The 16,274-nt window shown below is 35.4% G+C and overlaps 2 protein-coding genes across 3 annotated transcripts in view; both read left to right on the forward strand.

Moving 5' to 3' along the window:
- LOC118203853 (uncharacterized) overlaps positions 1–16,274 on the forward strand; it is a 262,288-nt gene that overhangs the window by 151,680 nt on the left and 94,334 nt on the right. The gene's annotated exons all lie outside the window — the stretch shown is intronic.
- iPLA2-VIA (calcium-independent phospholipase A2 VIA) overlaps positions 13,205–16,274 on the forward strand; it is a 68,969-nt gene continuing 65,899 nt past the window's right edge. The window contains exons 1-2 of one of the 2 annotated variants that reach the window (XM_085826904.1): positions 13,205–13,352; positions 14,689–14,923. In XM_085826904.1, the coding sequence (XP_085683030.1) occupies positions 14,709–14,923 (215 nt within the window). In that variant the 5' untranslated portion in view covers positions 13,205–13,352; positions 14,689–14,708. The remainder of the gene's footprint in view (positions 13,353–14,688; positions 14,924–16,274) is intronic. The other variant, XM_035374774.2, reaches the window with a different exon arrangement.

Here is a 16,274-nt window from a genome sequence, read left to right on the forward strand (position 1 = left end):
ATCATTCTGTTCTAGTTAACGATCCTAATTCCAATCCAAATTTGCCTTCGGCTTTTAGAGAAATTATGTTTTAGTTCTGGTTTCGCCAACAGATGGCGCCACTTGCTTATTCTTGTTCAGGCTTTCTTATCTTATCTAATCATCATTTCCTATCTTGTTCATTTGCGGTTTTGCAGCTGAAGATGATGGTTCGGTAAAACCATCGAAACTAGTCCTGTGAAAATTTTGTAGGTATAACGCTGATTTTTGTTGTTTGACTTCTGAATTAGTATTTATTCGGCGTGTTATTGTGTCTTAATTATAGAAGCCCCAAACAGGCTTACATTTTGCTTTCTTTTTTGCACGTGGTATGGCCGCCATTTTGTGATTGTAGGAGTTTCGGTGACGACATTTTTGCAATTTTCAAGTTATGTTTATGTTTTGTACATTTGGATATTGTGCTTTGCTTGTCTGATTTCATGCATTTTGCTTACAAACGTTTTGTTTTCTATTCATTTCACTGAGGGATTTTTCTGCTGTTTTGTGTGTACTTTATTATTGCTCAGTTAATTTAGCTTGATTTTCTGCATTGTTTATCATGCCTTCATCCGTTAATCGTTTCACTAAATTACGCCTGAAACGGCAAAAATTCCTGATTCATCTTGACTTTTTACTTAAATGTAAATGTAAAAAATTGATCCCCAATTTTATTCAAATCAAATCTAATCAAAAACCTTCGATTCGCGTTTCAATAATTCTGTTAAATTGCAAGCTTGCCTTACTTCGGTCCGTGATAAGGGATACACGTCAAGAATTGTCCAAAATTGAACATGAACTCTATAAGCTTCATCTGGAACTCGCTAAATCATATCCAAAATTCACTGCCCTTGAACAAAAGTCTTGGTCTAGAACGGAGAATGCAGTTAACCGTCATAAAAGCACCCTTGCAGTTAAATTCGAAAAACTTCTTTTACAGTCTTCCAGTTCAAGTAGTTCAAAAAATCTTCCCATTGTAAACATCAAGCCAATAGTTAATATTTCTAATGTTAGTCTTTCAGAAGAACAAGAGAGAATTCTAAAATATAATTTTAACTTCTCACAAACCTGTAAACCCTCGATTCCAAAGATTTTGGCTCCTATCGAAAAAGCTTTCAAGTTCAGTAAAGTTTCAGATTCACAGAAAGAAGTGATTAGGCATCTTATCGCTCATAATGTGAAATTCAATAATAAACCTTTGAAACCAAATCTAACTGCGAGAGAAAGAGCTACAATGCGCGAAATTCATTCTAACCCGGATATTATCATTTCAAAGGCCGACAAAGGTGGCCAGATAGTCGTCATGGATAAGAACACTTACATCGATGGTGTCACTAAACTCTTAAACGAAGGACCATATAATCCGATCCCTAAAGATCCTTCAACTTCGGACTTATCCAAAATAAAAACTGCGATCAAATCTTCGCAAATCATTTCAAGCAACTTAAAACATTCGCTTATCCCATCTGTTGCGAATTGTGCCAGATTATATGCTCTTCCCAAAATTCATAAAAGTGGTATTCCTTTCCGCCCTATTGTATCTATGTTTTTCGTGCTCTTCAAGTTTGCTCCTCCAAACTAGCCCTTGATGAAGAACTAAATTATTTAAAAGCAATAGCTACTGACAGGGGCTTTTCACCCAACATTATTAATCAAGCAGTTAAAAAATTCTCATCTGAACACACTAAAAGCCACACTCTTATTTTAGGAGATTATAAAAATTCTGTTGTCATTCCCTTCTTTCCATCAATTAGCTATAAAGTTGCACATATTTTGCAGAAATTTAACTTTCGGGTTGTTTTTTCTCCCATCAATAAAATTCCAACTTCTATACTCAAGGACCCCATTCCGGATATGAATTCCTGGGGTATTTATAGGATTCCTTGCCAGTGTGGTTTAATTTACATTGGCCAAACTAAGAGAGCCTTAAAATTTCGCGTCAAAGAACATGAGGCATATGTTAGAAAAAAGGAAACACAGAAGTCTTCTGTTGCTCAACATTGCTGGTCCGAAAATCACACTTTCAATTTTTCTGCTGCCAAAATTATTCAAAAAACATCTTCCATTGGAGAACTGGATTTTCTAGAGGCATTTCACATTCATAAAAATCTTTCTGTTCTAGTTAACGATCCTAATTCCAATCCAAATTTGCCTTCGGCTTTTAGAGAAATTATGTTTTAGTTCTGGTTTCGCCAACAGATGGTGCCACTTGCTTATTCTTGTTCAGGCTTTCTTATCTTATCTAATCATCATTTCCTATCTTGTTCATTTGCGGTTTTGCAGCTGAAGATGATGGTTCGGTAAAACCATCGAAACTAGTCCTGTGAAAATTTTGTAGGTATAACGCTGATTTTTGTTGTTTGACTTCTGAATTAGTATTTATTCGGCGTGTTATTGTGTCTTAATTAATAAATTACATGTCAACTGGGTCTTTTAAAATGACAGAAGCAGCACTAGTTAACTTATTTACAGTTGATTCTTCATTGTAAAAAAGTTAGAAAGAGGGTTTTGTACTTTTTCTTCCGCCACTAAATCAATAATTCTCACATTTCTTAGAATTTTTAATTGAGCACAAAAGAGTAAACAATTCAATTCATGAATAAAGGAGCAAGGAAAACGTCACAGCAGACGGATAATTTGTAAAAGACATTTTCCTTTTACAGCTCTGTAAAATCAGTGAAGTTGAAACATTATTAGCAATTTTTAATCTGGTCATTCCTTTGTGATTAATGCTGCTCTTCGAAGAAAAACTTCAAATAAGAATTAAACATTTAAGAAATAATTTGCTTATAAAAATTATTTCCTCTAAGTGCGCAACTTCGAAGTATTAACTCTCTATATGATAATATCTCTGAATAGTATAGTTAAATAAAATTAAGATCACTGCAAATGAAACTAATGTTTCGAGTACAATTTATAACTGCAGGTAATTAATAATTGAACACTTTTACGACATACTAAAATTTGTAGTTTAGATAAATACATTTAAATACAGATACTACGTGAGTTTTGAATGGCATAAAAAATTATTTTATTAATTATAATTACATAATTGTATAATAGTCAGAATTTTCAAATGAGAGAGAAAAGTTGCTTTTCTTTCTTCCGACCGAAATGAGTTCACTTCGTTAGAAAATGTATAAGTTTTTGTAGAAAAGAAACTCACAATTTTTTTAGATTTTTTTCTAAATTATGCTTTTTTTTTAAGGCGTCCCATATTAAGTGATTTATGTTAACTCAACACAAGTCAAAGAATTATTGCTAGTAACACAACACACATCAAAATTTGTAGGAAAAACATTGCAACTTTCGAAGACGTTAGATTTGATCCATTATTTTTCACTTTCTCATGATCAAATTGGCCGGATCCCTCATAACAAAGGAATAGAGCAAAACGTGTGTGCCTGCGTTTTATGTTATTTTTAGATGTTTACTTTTTTTGCTTGAAAAGGAATAGAAGCTTTAAAACCGCAAAATTAAGTACAGTTTTAAGAATTTTTCAAAAATCGATGATGTACTTTATAGAGTTTAAAATTGGCGAATAACTATCAATTTAAAATTTTAGGCCATGAATCTAAACTATTATATGATGTAAATGAACCAGAAAAAAATGAACAATATTTTCACATTTCCGGCCGAGAACAAAGGTATAATTTTAATATTATTATTTATTTTTTTGTTGTTATTTTTCTGTTTTGCATTATGATCAAAACTTAAAATGCATTTGCTTTTGATAAATATTTTAGAACTATAGTGTAGACCAGCGTTTCTTAAACTGTTAAATTGTGGGTCGCCAAAACGTTTAGCAGTTTTGATAATGATAACTTTTTATAATAATTTTACAATTACCAAATATTTTTACACAATGTGTCTGAAAATAGATAAAGATAAGACAATACAGACAAAGAAAAAAGGAAAACGTTTCGACGTCTTTTTTTATAATTAGAAACGTCCATTTTACTTGTTTTGCACGTGACGCTGTCATTTCGTCTGATACTTATTTAAAATTTGCACACTGTTCTAGGTCTTAAAATTAGAAATGAAAGTTACTGACCTAAAACTGCAAAAGTGTATTACAGTACAAGGCAAAAAACTGACAATTTCACACACGCGTATGTCGGATCATATCGTCTTGGGGGTCGCGAAAGAATCTCAGTGATAAAAAGGGGTCGCAAATGAAAAATGTTTAAGAAACCCTGGTGTAGACCATCGATTTTTGAAAAATAAAGCCCATACCAATAAAATTCTTTCCATTGGAAAGGGATGTTGTTGATTCCTGGTTTCGGCTTGATGTCGACGATGTACATGATTTACAATTAAGTCCAATTTTTATCATTACTGTTGCGTGCGTACGGGTTCGTTATGAAATGAATGCACAAGTCCGATGAAAAATGAACAAAAATTTATTATTATCACAACAAAAATGCTTAAATTTTCTCAAATTATCATGCAGTATTACAATATCTCACAGTAGTTATCTTTTAACTACTCAAATGTACAATAGAACGTAATTCAAAACAGCTAAAGAACGCTAATCCGCGAATTCGCTATAATCAACAACGGCAGTTTTCTAAACAACAGCAAACTAAGCAACTCCTACAAACTGAGATGTTTTCCTCCTTTTATAAGATTTTAAAATCACGCGCTAGAATTTTCCAGTACTTTCTCGAAATCAAAAAGAGATATTTATTTATTTAATGCACGCGCTCTTGTATTTTCAATTTTCCGGCTTAGCTTTCTTTTAATATTCGTCACGCGCTGCACTGCGCGAGAAATAAAACCATTTAATTTATAATTGAACTAACATTAGCTTTTTAAATACCAAATTCGTAACACTACCCCCTTCCCAAGGACTGCACGTCCCGGGCAGTACAATCATTGGACAGGAAGCTAAACTTACAACTGTCGCATAAATGCAACTGAGGCATAAACATTACATTACAATATCAAACAACATGAACAATAAATGCAATAAATAAAACAAATCAAATGCTATCAAATACAAATCAAATACAAAATGCAAATCAAATACTAAATACAAATCAAATACAAAATGCAAATCAAATACACATTTAAAAACAAAAAGGTCCATTTTCTTATACTATTTACAATTATTTACATTACGTACTATGGCCATAGTAATGAGCTAACCTGTCGTAATGAACGACTTTAGGTTTAGAGTTCGAAGACTTACGGATCCGAACCACGACGTCATTCAGCCTGTTTAGGACCGTGTACGGACCATCCCAAGTTGACTGTAATTTCGGACAAAGTCCTTTCCGTCGAGTCGGATTCCACAACCACACCTTGTCTCCTTCGTTGAATTGATGTTCAGTAGCTCTTATATCGTATCGGGTCTTCATCTTCTCCGTCGCCAAGTTGACTCGCTCTCGTGCAAAGTTGTGCATCACTTCAAACCGCGCCTGGAGATCTTGAATATATTCCTCAGACGATGAAGGAGCATCCGGAGGGCGACCAAACAATAGATCACAAGGCAGACGAAGGTCACGACCGAAGAGCATCTGTGATGGGGAATAGCCGGTAGTCTCGTGAACAGCACTGCGGTAAGCCAGTAAAAAGAGTGGTAATTTCTTGTCCCAGTCCTGCTGGTTTCTGGAAACCATTAATGAGAGGTTATTAAGGATGGCTCGATTGAACCTCTCTACCATGCCGTCCGACTGGGGATGTAATGGCGTCGTTTGGGTTTTGTCAATGCCGAGTAGTTTGCATAGTTCTTTGATTACTACCGAGGTAAAATTCCTTCCCTGATCGGAATGTAACTGAAGAGGCACTCCGAACCTGGAAATCCAGTGCTGTATCATCACCTCAGCTACTGTAACAGCCTCTTGATCAGGAATAGGATACGCTTCAGGCCACTTGGTGAAGTAATCAATGACAACGAGTATGTATTTGTTACCATCAGCAGTTCGTGGCAGAGCTCCCAAGATGTCAAAGGCGATACGTTCAAACGGCGCACCTACGTTGTAACGTTGCAGCTTGCCTCGGGTGCGTTTCCTTGGTCCTTTCCGACCTGCACAGGCATCGCAAGATCGGCACCACTTTTGCACGTCATCCTTTGCATTATTCCAGTAAAAGCGCTCGCGAACTCTCTGTAAGGTCTTCATAATTCCAAAGTGACCTCCTGTAGGGCTGTTATGTAGTTCTTTGAGGACATCAGGAATCCGGGATCTCGGAAGTATAAGTTGCCATCGGAACGTCTTCCCATCATCCGATTCGAATTTCCGGTATAAGACGCCGTTTCGAATGTGAAGTGAATCCCAGAGTGCCCAATATTGTTTGGTTGTAGGACTACAGATAGAAATGTCCTGCCAGGTAGGTTTTCTGTTTGATGACTCCATTAAATCAATTATGGGTTTAATGTCGCGGTTTTCCAGCTGGTCTTTCCTGACTTCATCATCACTCCACGGTTCTCGATCAGCCGATGTTGATGTTGTAATTTGTCTTGCGACCGGAGTCAGCAGCTCGTATTTCGCTTCCACCCTGGAACAATATCGGCAGCTTTCTTGGCAAGGTCTTCTAGACAGGGCGTCGGCGTTTCCGTGTGATGATCCCTTACGATGACGGATAGTGATGTCATATTCTTGGAGTCTCTGTATCCACCTGGCTATTTGACCCTCAGGATTCTTGAAATTTAAAAGCCAGGTCAATGATGCATGATCGGTGCGGAGCAGGAATTTTCTGCCGTATAGATAGTGATGGAACTATTCTACAGCTTTGACTATGGCGAGCAACTCTTTCCTGGTGACACAATAATTCCTCTCCGGTTTAGACAGGCACTTGCTCCAGTACGCCACTACACGTTCTTGGCCGTCTATTTCTTGGGACAAAACAGCACCAACACTTTCATTGCTCGCGTCGGTGTCGAGAATAAATGGTCGGTCAAGCTGAGCATACTTCAGGATTGGAGCAGATGTTAAAGCCTCCTTTAAGTTGTTAAATGCATCCTCGCATTCTTTTGTCCACAAGAACTTTTGGTTGCTCTCTGTCAGCTTGTGTAGGGGTCTTGCGATGGAAGAAAAGTCCTTCACGAATTTCCTATAGTAGGTGCAAAGCCCTAGGAAGCTTCTCAGCTGATGGACATTTTCGGGATGTTTCCAGGATTTAACGGCTGATACCTTTTCAGGATCCGTGCGCACACCTTCTGCAGAGATGACATGTCCCAGGTAAGTCACTTCCTTTCGGAACAATTTGCATTTAGCGGGACTCAGCTTCAGATTGGCTTCTTTCAGTTTCTGAAGCACCTTCCTAAGATTTTCTAAATGTTCTTCAAAACTCTTTCCGACGATGATGATGTCTTTCAGGTATATGAGGCAGGCTTCGTAGGAAAGGCCTTTCAAAACAGTTTCCATAAGACGTTCGAATGTTGCCGGGGCATTACAAAGTCCAAACGGCATCACCTTGAATTGCCAAAGCACTTGCCCCGTAGTAAATGCCGTCTTTTCTCGGTCTTCAGGCTGTATTTCTACCTGCCAATACCCACTCTTTAAATCAAGTGTTGAGAACCACTTGCTTCCAGAAAGAGTGTCTAGAATGTCGTCAATTCTAGGAAGAGGGTAACTGTCTTTCTTCGTAACCTCATTCAACCGGCGATAGTCGACGCAAAATCTTGTTGAGCCATCTTTCTTTCTGACTAGGACGATGGGAGATGCCCATGGACTTACTGAAGGCTCGATGACATCGCTTTCTTCCATATCTTTTAACAGTGTTCGCACCTCTTCCTGTTTAGCAAACGGTAGACGTCTTGGATATTGCTTGATCGGGGATGATCGCCGGTATCTATTCTATGTTGTGTCAAACTAGTTCGACCCACGTCAGAAGACGAGCGGGAGAAAACAACTTGAAGATCTTTAATGACGCGATCGGCAGCATTCCTCTCTTTATCGTTTAATTGCGCATTCTGCAATAACTCCGATGTAATGCTCTCTGAGGGCACGGATTCTTGGATGTTACTCTTTCTTTCAACGGTGGTTACTGGAGTACATGCTGCAACCACTTCACCTTTCTTAATAATTCTCCCCTTCTCAGTTACATTGGCGACTCTCACCGGGATAACTGTTCTAGATAGGTCGACGAGTGTTGAGGCTACTAGTACTCCTTTTGGGCTATTACAGTTATTGGGATATTCTATGATGCCGTAGCGGAAATTTCTGTTTTCGGCTATGGATCCAGGAAGTAAAATTTCTGTTCTTGCCGGTATTGTGATATTGTCTTGTGCTATGATTTTATGGACAGATTTAACTTCATCATTGACTCCAAATAACGCTATGTCCTCAGATGTAGAATGCAATTCGTTATTTTTAAAGTCCAAGGAAAAATTGTATTTCCTTAGAAAGTCCAATCCGAGTATGCAAGAATCAGTGATCTCTGCTACATATGCCGTGTGATGGTAAGCGGCACTTCCAAACGTGATGTTAGTATTTACTTTTCCATCGATGTTGATCTTCTCACCGGACACAGTCTGTAGGGTAACGCAGGGCGGCGTCCAGATAAGTTTGCTTCCGAGTTGTTGAGCCAAATCTTTTCGGATGATAGTAACGTTGGGTCCTGTATCTATCGTCATATTGCAGGGAACTCCATTAATATGTCCTATTATGAAAAGTCCATTACTGCCGCCTCTCACTGCAGAAATCTAAAGCGCTTTAAACTGGGGCTTTTCATGATCTGGCAACCTCCGTCCCGCGAGATGGCCACTAATTAGTTTCCCTGTTGTTTGTTAGGAGCGGTCTTAGCATCCGTGCCCTGGGGTGTTCTGCAGTTTCGTCGTATGTGTCCTTCACCACCGCAGTTCCAGCACTTAACGGTCGGTTTCTTGTCACCAATATTCTGTCTCAAGGCGTTCAGTTGTCTAGTTAAATCGTCTAGACGAGCAGTGACTTGACTCCTGGACTTGAGCAGCTCTGACTGGATGGCGGTCTCGACGGGTGGCTTGCTGGGCTGCCTCAAATTTCATGGCATACACTAAAGCGCTTTTCAGATCTTTAACATCCGCCATTCGCAGTGCTTTCTGTATTTCAGGGTCCCGGATGCCATCGATGAAATATTGCAGGGACAGGATTTCCCTTGTTTCTGTCGGGCACTCCGAAAAGGCGTGATCTGACAGCCTTTCAACATCCGTGGCGAGCTCCTGAAGTGTTTCGGTGAGCTTTTGTTGACGAGATTTTAATTGGAGCCTGCTGTAGTCTTTTAAACATTTCTCGCCGAAGCGCAGCTCCAAAGCGCCGGATAGAGCTTCGAAATCTAGCCTTTGATTTTCGGGAAGCGTCTGCAGGATATCCGCTGTGTCTGCTCTCAGAGAAGCGGCGAGATGACAGGCCTTAGCTTGGGAATCCCATCCATTCGCATCCGCAACGATAGAAAATTGTGTCCTATACACCTGCCAGGAGGTCTTCCCATCATATGTAGATAGTTTCAGAACGGAACGAGCAAGCATCGATAAAAATTTGAAACCTTCAGAATTGTTTCCTACCGTCGCTATGCACTTCTTTAGGCTGTCAACTTCTTTGGCGACGGCAGCAGAAACCCTATCATCAATTTGTTGTTCGACGGCAGAAACTCTCTCTTCTATATGTTCTTTTACAGAAGAAATTCTTTCTTCTACTTGTTCTTTTACCGAAGAAACTCTTTCTTGTATTTGTCCAACTTTAGTTTCAACCGCGTCTATTCTGCCTTCCATAGCCTCAAATTTATTTTCTATTACGCAGGTAATTTCTCTTTTCATTTCGTCCTGACCTGCTTTCATCTCATCTTTAAGAGATTTCATCTCTACTTTAACGGATTCCTTTCCCAATTTCATTTCTTCCTTAAATGCAGCAAAAACTGATATAAGCTGTCTTAACTGCTCTTCCATCGCTCTTGTGATTGGCATTCAAACCCCACTCCTGACACCAAAAATTGTTGCATGCGTACGGGTTCGTTATGAAATGAATGCACAAGTCCGATGAAAAGTGAACAAAACTTTATTATTATCACAACAAAAATGCTTAAATTTTCTCAAATTATCATGCAGTATTACAATATCTCACAGTAGTTATCTTTTAACTACTCAAATGTACAATAGAACGTAATTCAAAACAGCTAAAGAACGCTAATCCGCGAATTCGCTATAATCAACAACGGCAGTTTTCTAAACAACAACAAACTAAGCAACTCCTACAAATTCAGAAGTCAAACAACAAAAATCAGCGTTATATTTACAAAATTTTCACAGGACTAGTTTCGATGGTTTTACCGAACCACCATCTTCAGCTGCAAAACCGCAAATGAACCAGATAGGAAATAATGATTAGATAAGATAAGAAAGCCTGGACAAGAATTCCTTATTCTTGTGTGTTGTATCAGCTTTACAGCAGCTCTTAACATGAGTATTTCTTAATTTCTGAATCTGTAAATGTAAAAGTTTGAAGTGTAATGTGAGGTTCCCCCAATTTATATTATTACGTTAACTGTATAATAAGTTCCTAAGTTTTCTCTTTGTAATGGATATCCATGAAAATTAATAATGTTCCATAATGAAACTGCATTAAGTATGTTTTGCATTAAATGTATTATACTGTTATTATTCATAAGGGTTCTATGAGTAACACTACAATTTTGAAGTTGAATCGGCATCTTGTGGGGTCATTTTTAACATTAAATTGTTAACTGAAATAAACAGGCTATGCATTTTGTACCGTGATGTAATTTTTTGTGGCAAACACCTTGAAAAACTAATTTATACATTCATTCGAAATAAAAATTTCCTAGTTACAATCTCATGTTTTAATTTATTATAACACCAAGTTTTTCTCGACAAATTTTTAAGGCAAAGCATATTTATTTCGTTTTTATTTGATTATATTTCTGATTTTGGCCATTACTTCCTATGTCACGTTATTAATATTATATCTTATTAAATCTTTTTTTATTTATACAAATTCAATATCTTTCACTTATGATGCATGAATGTACCAGATACAAAGGTGCATTTTTTCTTTCGAATGGTTTTCTTTTTTCAATAGCAATATTCGAAATACGATTTGGTTTAGAATCGGCAGATTTTTGGACGACAAAGTGAAATCATAATAATTAATAAATTTAAGTGAAATCATAATTTCAGTTAGTGTTCATCCCTCTTGTATTCTTCTGTTATCGGGGCTGGATTCAGAAAAATGTATGTATGTAGTAATGTATGGATATATGTGTTTGCGTATGAATGTATATATATATATATATATATGAGTCACTCATAACTATTATAAATTAAACATGCTAATTCACAGTTCCACTTTCAGTCGGATGACTTCCTAACTAAAATCGACCAGCACAATGCCAAATTAGCGAGAAACGTCGCCAGTCTGGAGTAATTCCAGTAGCAGGGGCAGACGGCGGTCATAATGCGCATGCTCGCCGCATCGTGACCTGCTGGCCGTCACCAAGGTCCGTAGAAAGTGTTCATACACTTATGATTTTCATTGAAATAGCGCTCTATCAATTAATTAAAAGTAAACTTTCTGAATGAGATTTTAATAGTAAGATCTATAATCTATTCGTAACAAAATTACATGAAATATTTTTTAAATATAGCGAAACTTTATTTTTAAGAAATTAATAATCAAAAATTGACAAACGTTTTATCTCACAAAAGTCTCCGTACACTTCAAAAAAATCTTGACATATTAGTAAATATTTTCATTTTTCATTAAATTAATATTAGTAGGATATCCTTTAGCATCCACAACAGCTTTTAAACGTCTGAGAATAGATTTGACTAGTTTTTTTTTTTTTTTTTTTTTTGTAATTTCTGTATCAATGTTCATCCATTCTTCCATCTTGGCTGGTTTGAGTTCGCTTTTGGTTTTGATGTCGTGTTTTAGTACCTTAGCCTCCAGCTCTTTCCAAATATGTTCTAAAGGGTTCAAATCTGGCGACTGAGGTGCTGTTTTCAAAACCAGTGGACAATTATAGAGACACACAGGCGAACGTTGAGAGTCGTATACTTAGGATCGCTATCATGATTAAAAATAAAGTTGTTTCCAATACCCAAATTCTGGGCTGATAATTTTAAATTGTCCCATAAAATATTTAAATAAAGCGAATGATTCATTATGCCATCAATAAATACCAAATTACCTAGTCCTGATGCTGTCATGTCCCCCCCCCCACAAGAACACCTCCACCGCCATGCTTAACTGTTCCTCATTTTTTCTTCTCCATACAGTTATTCGACCATAGGAACCAAAAATGTTAAATTTGCTTTCGTCAGCAAATGGGACATTATTTCAGTACGTTTCGGGTGTATTTATCATTGATTTTGCAAATGAAAGCCTAAGCTTTCTGTTTTTCTCACTAACAAACTTTTTTTTTACGGGCAGAACGCCCATGTAATCCAGCTTCTCTGAGAACTCGTCGTACAGTTTAAGGTGAAAATGAAGTGAAAACTTTGCATTAAATTCTGCAGAAAACTTTACAGCACTCAAACGTGGGTTTTTCACAAATTTTCTAATAATAAATCTCTCATGACGTTTAGTTAACTCTCTCGGTCGACCTTTTCTTACCTTGTTTTCAATCCGATTTTCTTCTTTAAAGCGTTTTATGACATACTGCAGTGTAGAATGGGATAAATTAACTAATTTAGCGATATTTTGTATTGATTTACCACTACTGTGGTGAAAAATTATCAATTTTCGATAAGTCAGTTGCTTGATATTACTGTATAATGTTAAACATTTTATCTCGACGTAAACTCTTCAAAATATAAGATTCATACTGATAATTAGCAAAAGAAGAGGAAATAAATAAAGAAAACTTGGAATACAACAATTGAGACATTAAATAAAATCAGAGGCGTAGCTAGGGTTTTCAGCACCCGGGGACAACTGAAGATCTTGCGCCTCTTTCTGTGTGCCAAGAATGAAAAAATTTCATTCTGAAATTTCTTAACATCAATTTGGCGCCCCTAGATGCTGTTCCAGAAGACAAATCGTTTCTTTAAATTTTATTTAATTTTTAACTTTTTTTTATCGGAAAGGACTATGCATAAAGTTTAGAAATTGAATATTGTAAAATGTAAGGTTGCTACCCTTGTTGGATATACGATTTTTGTCAGAAAATAATAAATTTATGAACTCATTACATTCTTTTTCTATTCATTTTTTGATATCTTTGCAAGGAGGTTCGGAAATTTTATCCTCCTCGGATCTCCATGCGTCAATATCATGTGATCTAGCGCAAGAGGAAACTTCTCGGTATTAGAAGTTATTGTACTTCTGAATGGCAATCTGATTATATTTATTTTGGTTTTTTCTAAGAAATGTCATGTTGTTTTCCGTAGTTTGATGGTAAGTTAAGGAAAATTGAATGTAATTGTGAAATGCAAAATGTCACTTTTTTTTCGTTAATATTTAAAACAAAACCTCTAAAAAGTGTTTGCATTTTTTTTAGCATTTGAAATACATTTAAATATTTTAATGAATTTATTTATAACATCTAACATTATTATGTTATGCATATTCAGTTCTGTCATTAATTTGGTCTATGAACTTTATCTTCATTTTCTGTTTAAATTTCATGTGTGTGAGATTCGGTGAATTCACTGGTATTCCTGTTAATCATTGCAAACGTATACTACTATTAGATAATTACTCTTAGATTTGCTGCCGGCTCTCGGTGTTTCCTTTAATGTATTGTAAGTACAAGCTATTTACCACTAGAAAGTATTTCACTTCACGAAGTAACTTTCATTAGTTACAGTAGAGCATGAAAATGTTCGGGCAGTTTACAAATTTCCCAATTTTAAACGCTTAGAATGCTAAATGCAGTAAAAATCAATCAATATACAATATATTACCGGAATTTCTCTATTTGTACTTAAATATCACGACAGCTGTAAACAAAAATAAGGGCTATACTAGCTACAAATTTTTTTTTTTTTTTAAAGTAATCTGTTGTATTACTATTTGCATATGATTGTTTTAAGTCTAAAAAACGTAAATTTCATTAGCATTTAAGTCAAATTTCTGCCACATATATTCATTCCATTCAGTTTGAAGGTGCAATTTCAATTTTTTTAATATTTTGTTGAAATTTATTTTACGATTTCTTCAGATGTGCCATAAATATGCTATGGGATTCAAATCTCATGGTAAGAGGGGGGAATTTCAAAATGCTAAAAAATATTTTGTAGGAGCCATAACTCTATATATAAGCAGAGCTGTGTGATTTGGATGATTTCCTGTTGGAAAGCAATTTGTAGGAGCCATAACTCTATATATAAGCAGAGCTGTGTGATTTGGATGATTTCCTGTTGGAAAGCAATTTGTAGGAGCCATAACTCTATATATAAGCAGAGCTGTGTGATTTGGATGATTTCCTGTTGGAAAGCAAAGTCCTTTAATTGTATTCTATTGGTGCTGTTGTTCAGATTCATTTCCACGATATCTTTATGTACATGTTGATCCATAATGTAAGGTGTTTATTATAAATTTTACAGTGAAAATTGTAAAACAATTTATTAACCTCTGTTTTTATTTTCTAAATATGAGAACTGGTTTGTTTTTCTGATATTTAGTTAAATAATTTCTATCATCTTCAACATTGTGTTTTGCTTTATTCTATGTTATGTGTTGTCATTTTTTTAGGAATACATTTTTTATTTGTTATAATTAATTTTTTTAGCTGTCTCTAAAAGAAGCACCATGTTTCATAGCTTTCTTGAGGGCTTCAGGCGAATTGCTCCTTCCAACAATGATCCAAACAGGGTTATAGAAGTCCATGCAGATGACTACATCTGTAACAGTGTGGTATGCCGGGATGACTGTTTGGTTTTGTATAAGACATCAGAGAATGATACAGCAAAGCTTGATATCGTGATGCAGATTGATATTAATCATACTTATAATAAAGCATACAGGTAATTGCATAGAAATTGTAAGCTTATTAAGCAAGTGTAATTTTATTATTGAGACTAGATTAAAAAAATACTGAGCACATTCAGATATATTGAGCGGCTTCAGAAAACATTTTAAATACTGAGCATTTTTAAAAAAATTTTGTGATTAAATTTTGTTTCTTTTTAATTGTAGTTGAATGCTAACTTTTGGTTGACGAAAGGGGGATATCTAGGAGAGGCACTTTTTAAATTTCATAGGTATGGAAAATATTCAGATTATTAAATTAAATGTCTAATTTCAAACATACAGAAGCATAGCAGATATTCCTGGAAAAAAAGATATTATTGTTAGATGACTTGACTTCCTCTTGATAATGTAAAGAGTCTGAATATAATACAGTTTTTTTCTACTTTTTTAATTTTATTGCAGTGTATTATTATTTTTTTTCAAGCAGTTCTTTTAACTCCAGATTCAATTTACAAAGCCATTATATTTAACTTGAAAAGTTTTTAATAAAACTGTAATGATTTTTTTTGTTTGTTGACATTGTTGTTATTTTCTTTTTCTTCTGTATTTTTTATATTTTTTATATATGAGTAAGATAAAAATATGAAAGCGAGCTTCTAAATTTAATTCACTATAACCTCTTTTATTTTCTATTTCATTTAGAACTTCATCTATCTGTCCTAAAAATAATGCTTAAATCTAAAGTGCATCATCCAAATTAATCATGTGATCTTACGTAAACCTTAATGCAGATGCTTCTTGGCCAATCATTAAATTTTAAATCAAAGCTAAAAAAAAAAAAACTTTTGACTCCCTCCCTTCTTTCTATGAACTGATGCATTACTTTTGCTTGTGCTTTCCTCTTGGCCAGACGCCTTTCTCCAATTACGTGTGTGCTGCTACTTTCGCTTCTTTGGCAATTATATCAAAAATTGTAAATGTTCTTTAATAGGCAGGAGTGGAGTGCCAACTGAATTGTGGCCACAAAATGAGAATTTAAGTAAAAAAAGAATTTAATCTAGCTCGACTCCTTCTTCTTTAAAAATGGATGGACGCTCTAAGCATCAAGTATCTATGCAATTAGTATTTCTACGTCTCAGCATTCGTATTTCAATGCTTCCAAAATTTGTGCTATCATTACATATATAGATATGCGATATATATTTTTTGATATATATCACATTTATATAGAATGTATATTTGAATATAACAAACATTCTCTATTCGTAACAAGCAAATAAAAGTTCATGAAATTTAATTGCAAACAAATAAATGATTAATTGTTGTTGCAAACTAAACTACAATATTTTAACTTTACTATTTATTCTTTAGAATATATATTTTAAAATATGCAAAAAATGTGTT

This window comes from Stegodyphus dumicola, chromosome 11, assembly GCF_044657685.1.
Source record: "Stegodyphus dumicola isolate Sdum_Otavi_A_Nest chromosome 11, ASM4465768v1".
Taxonomy (NCBI): Eukaryota; Metazoa; Arthropoda; class Arachnida; order Araneae; family Eresidae; genus Stegodyphus; species Stegodyphus dumicola.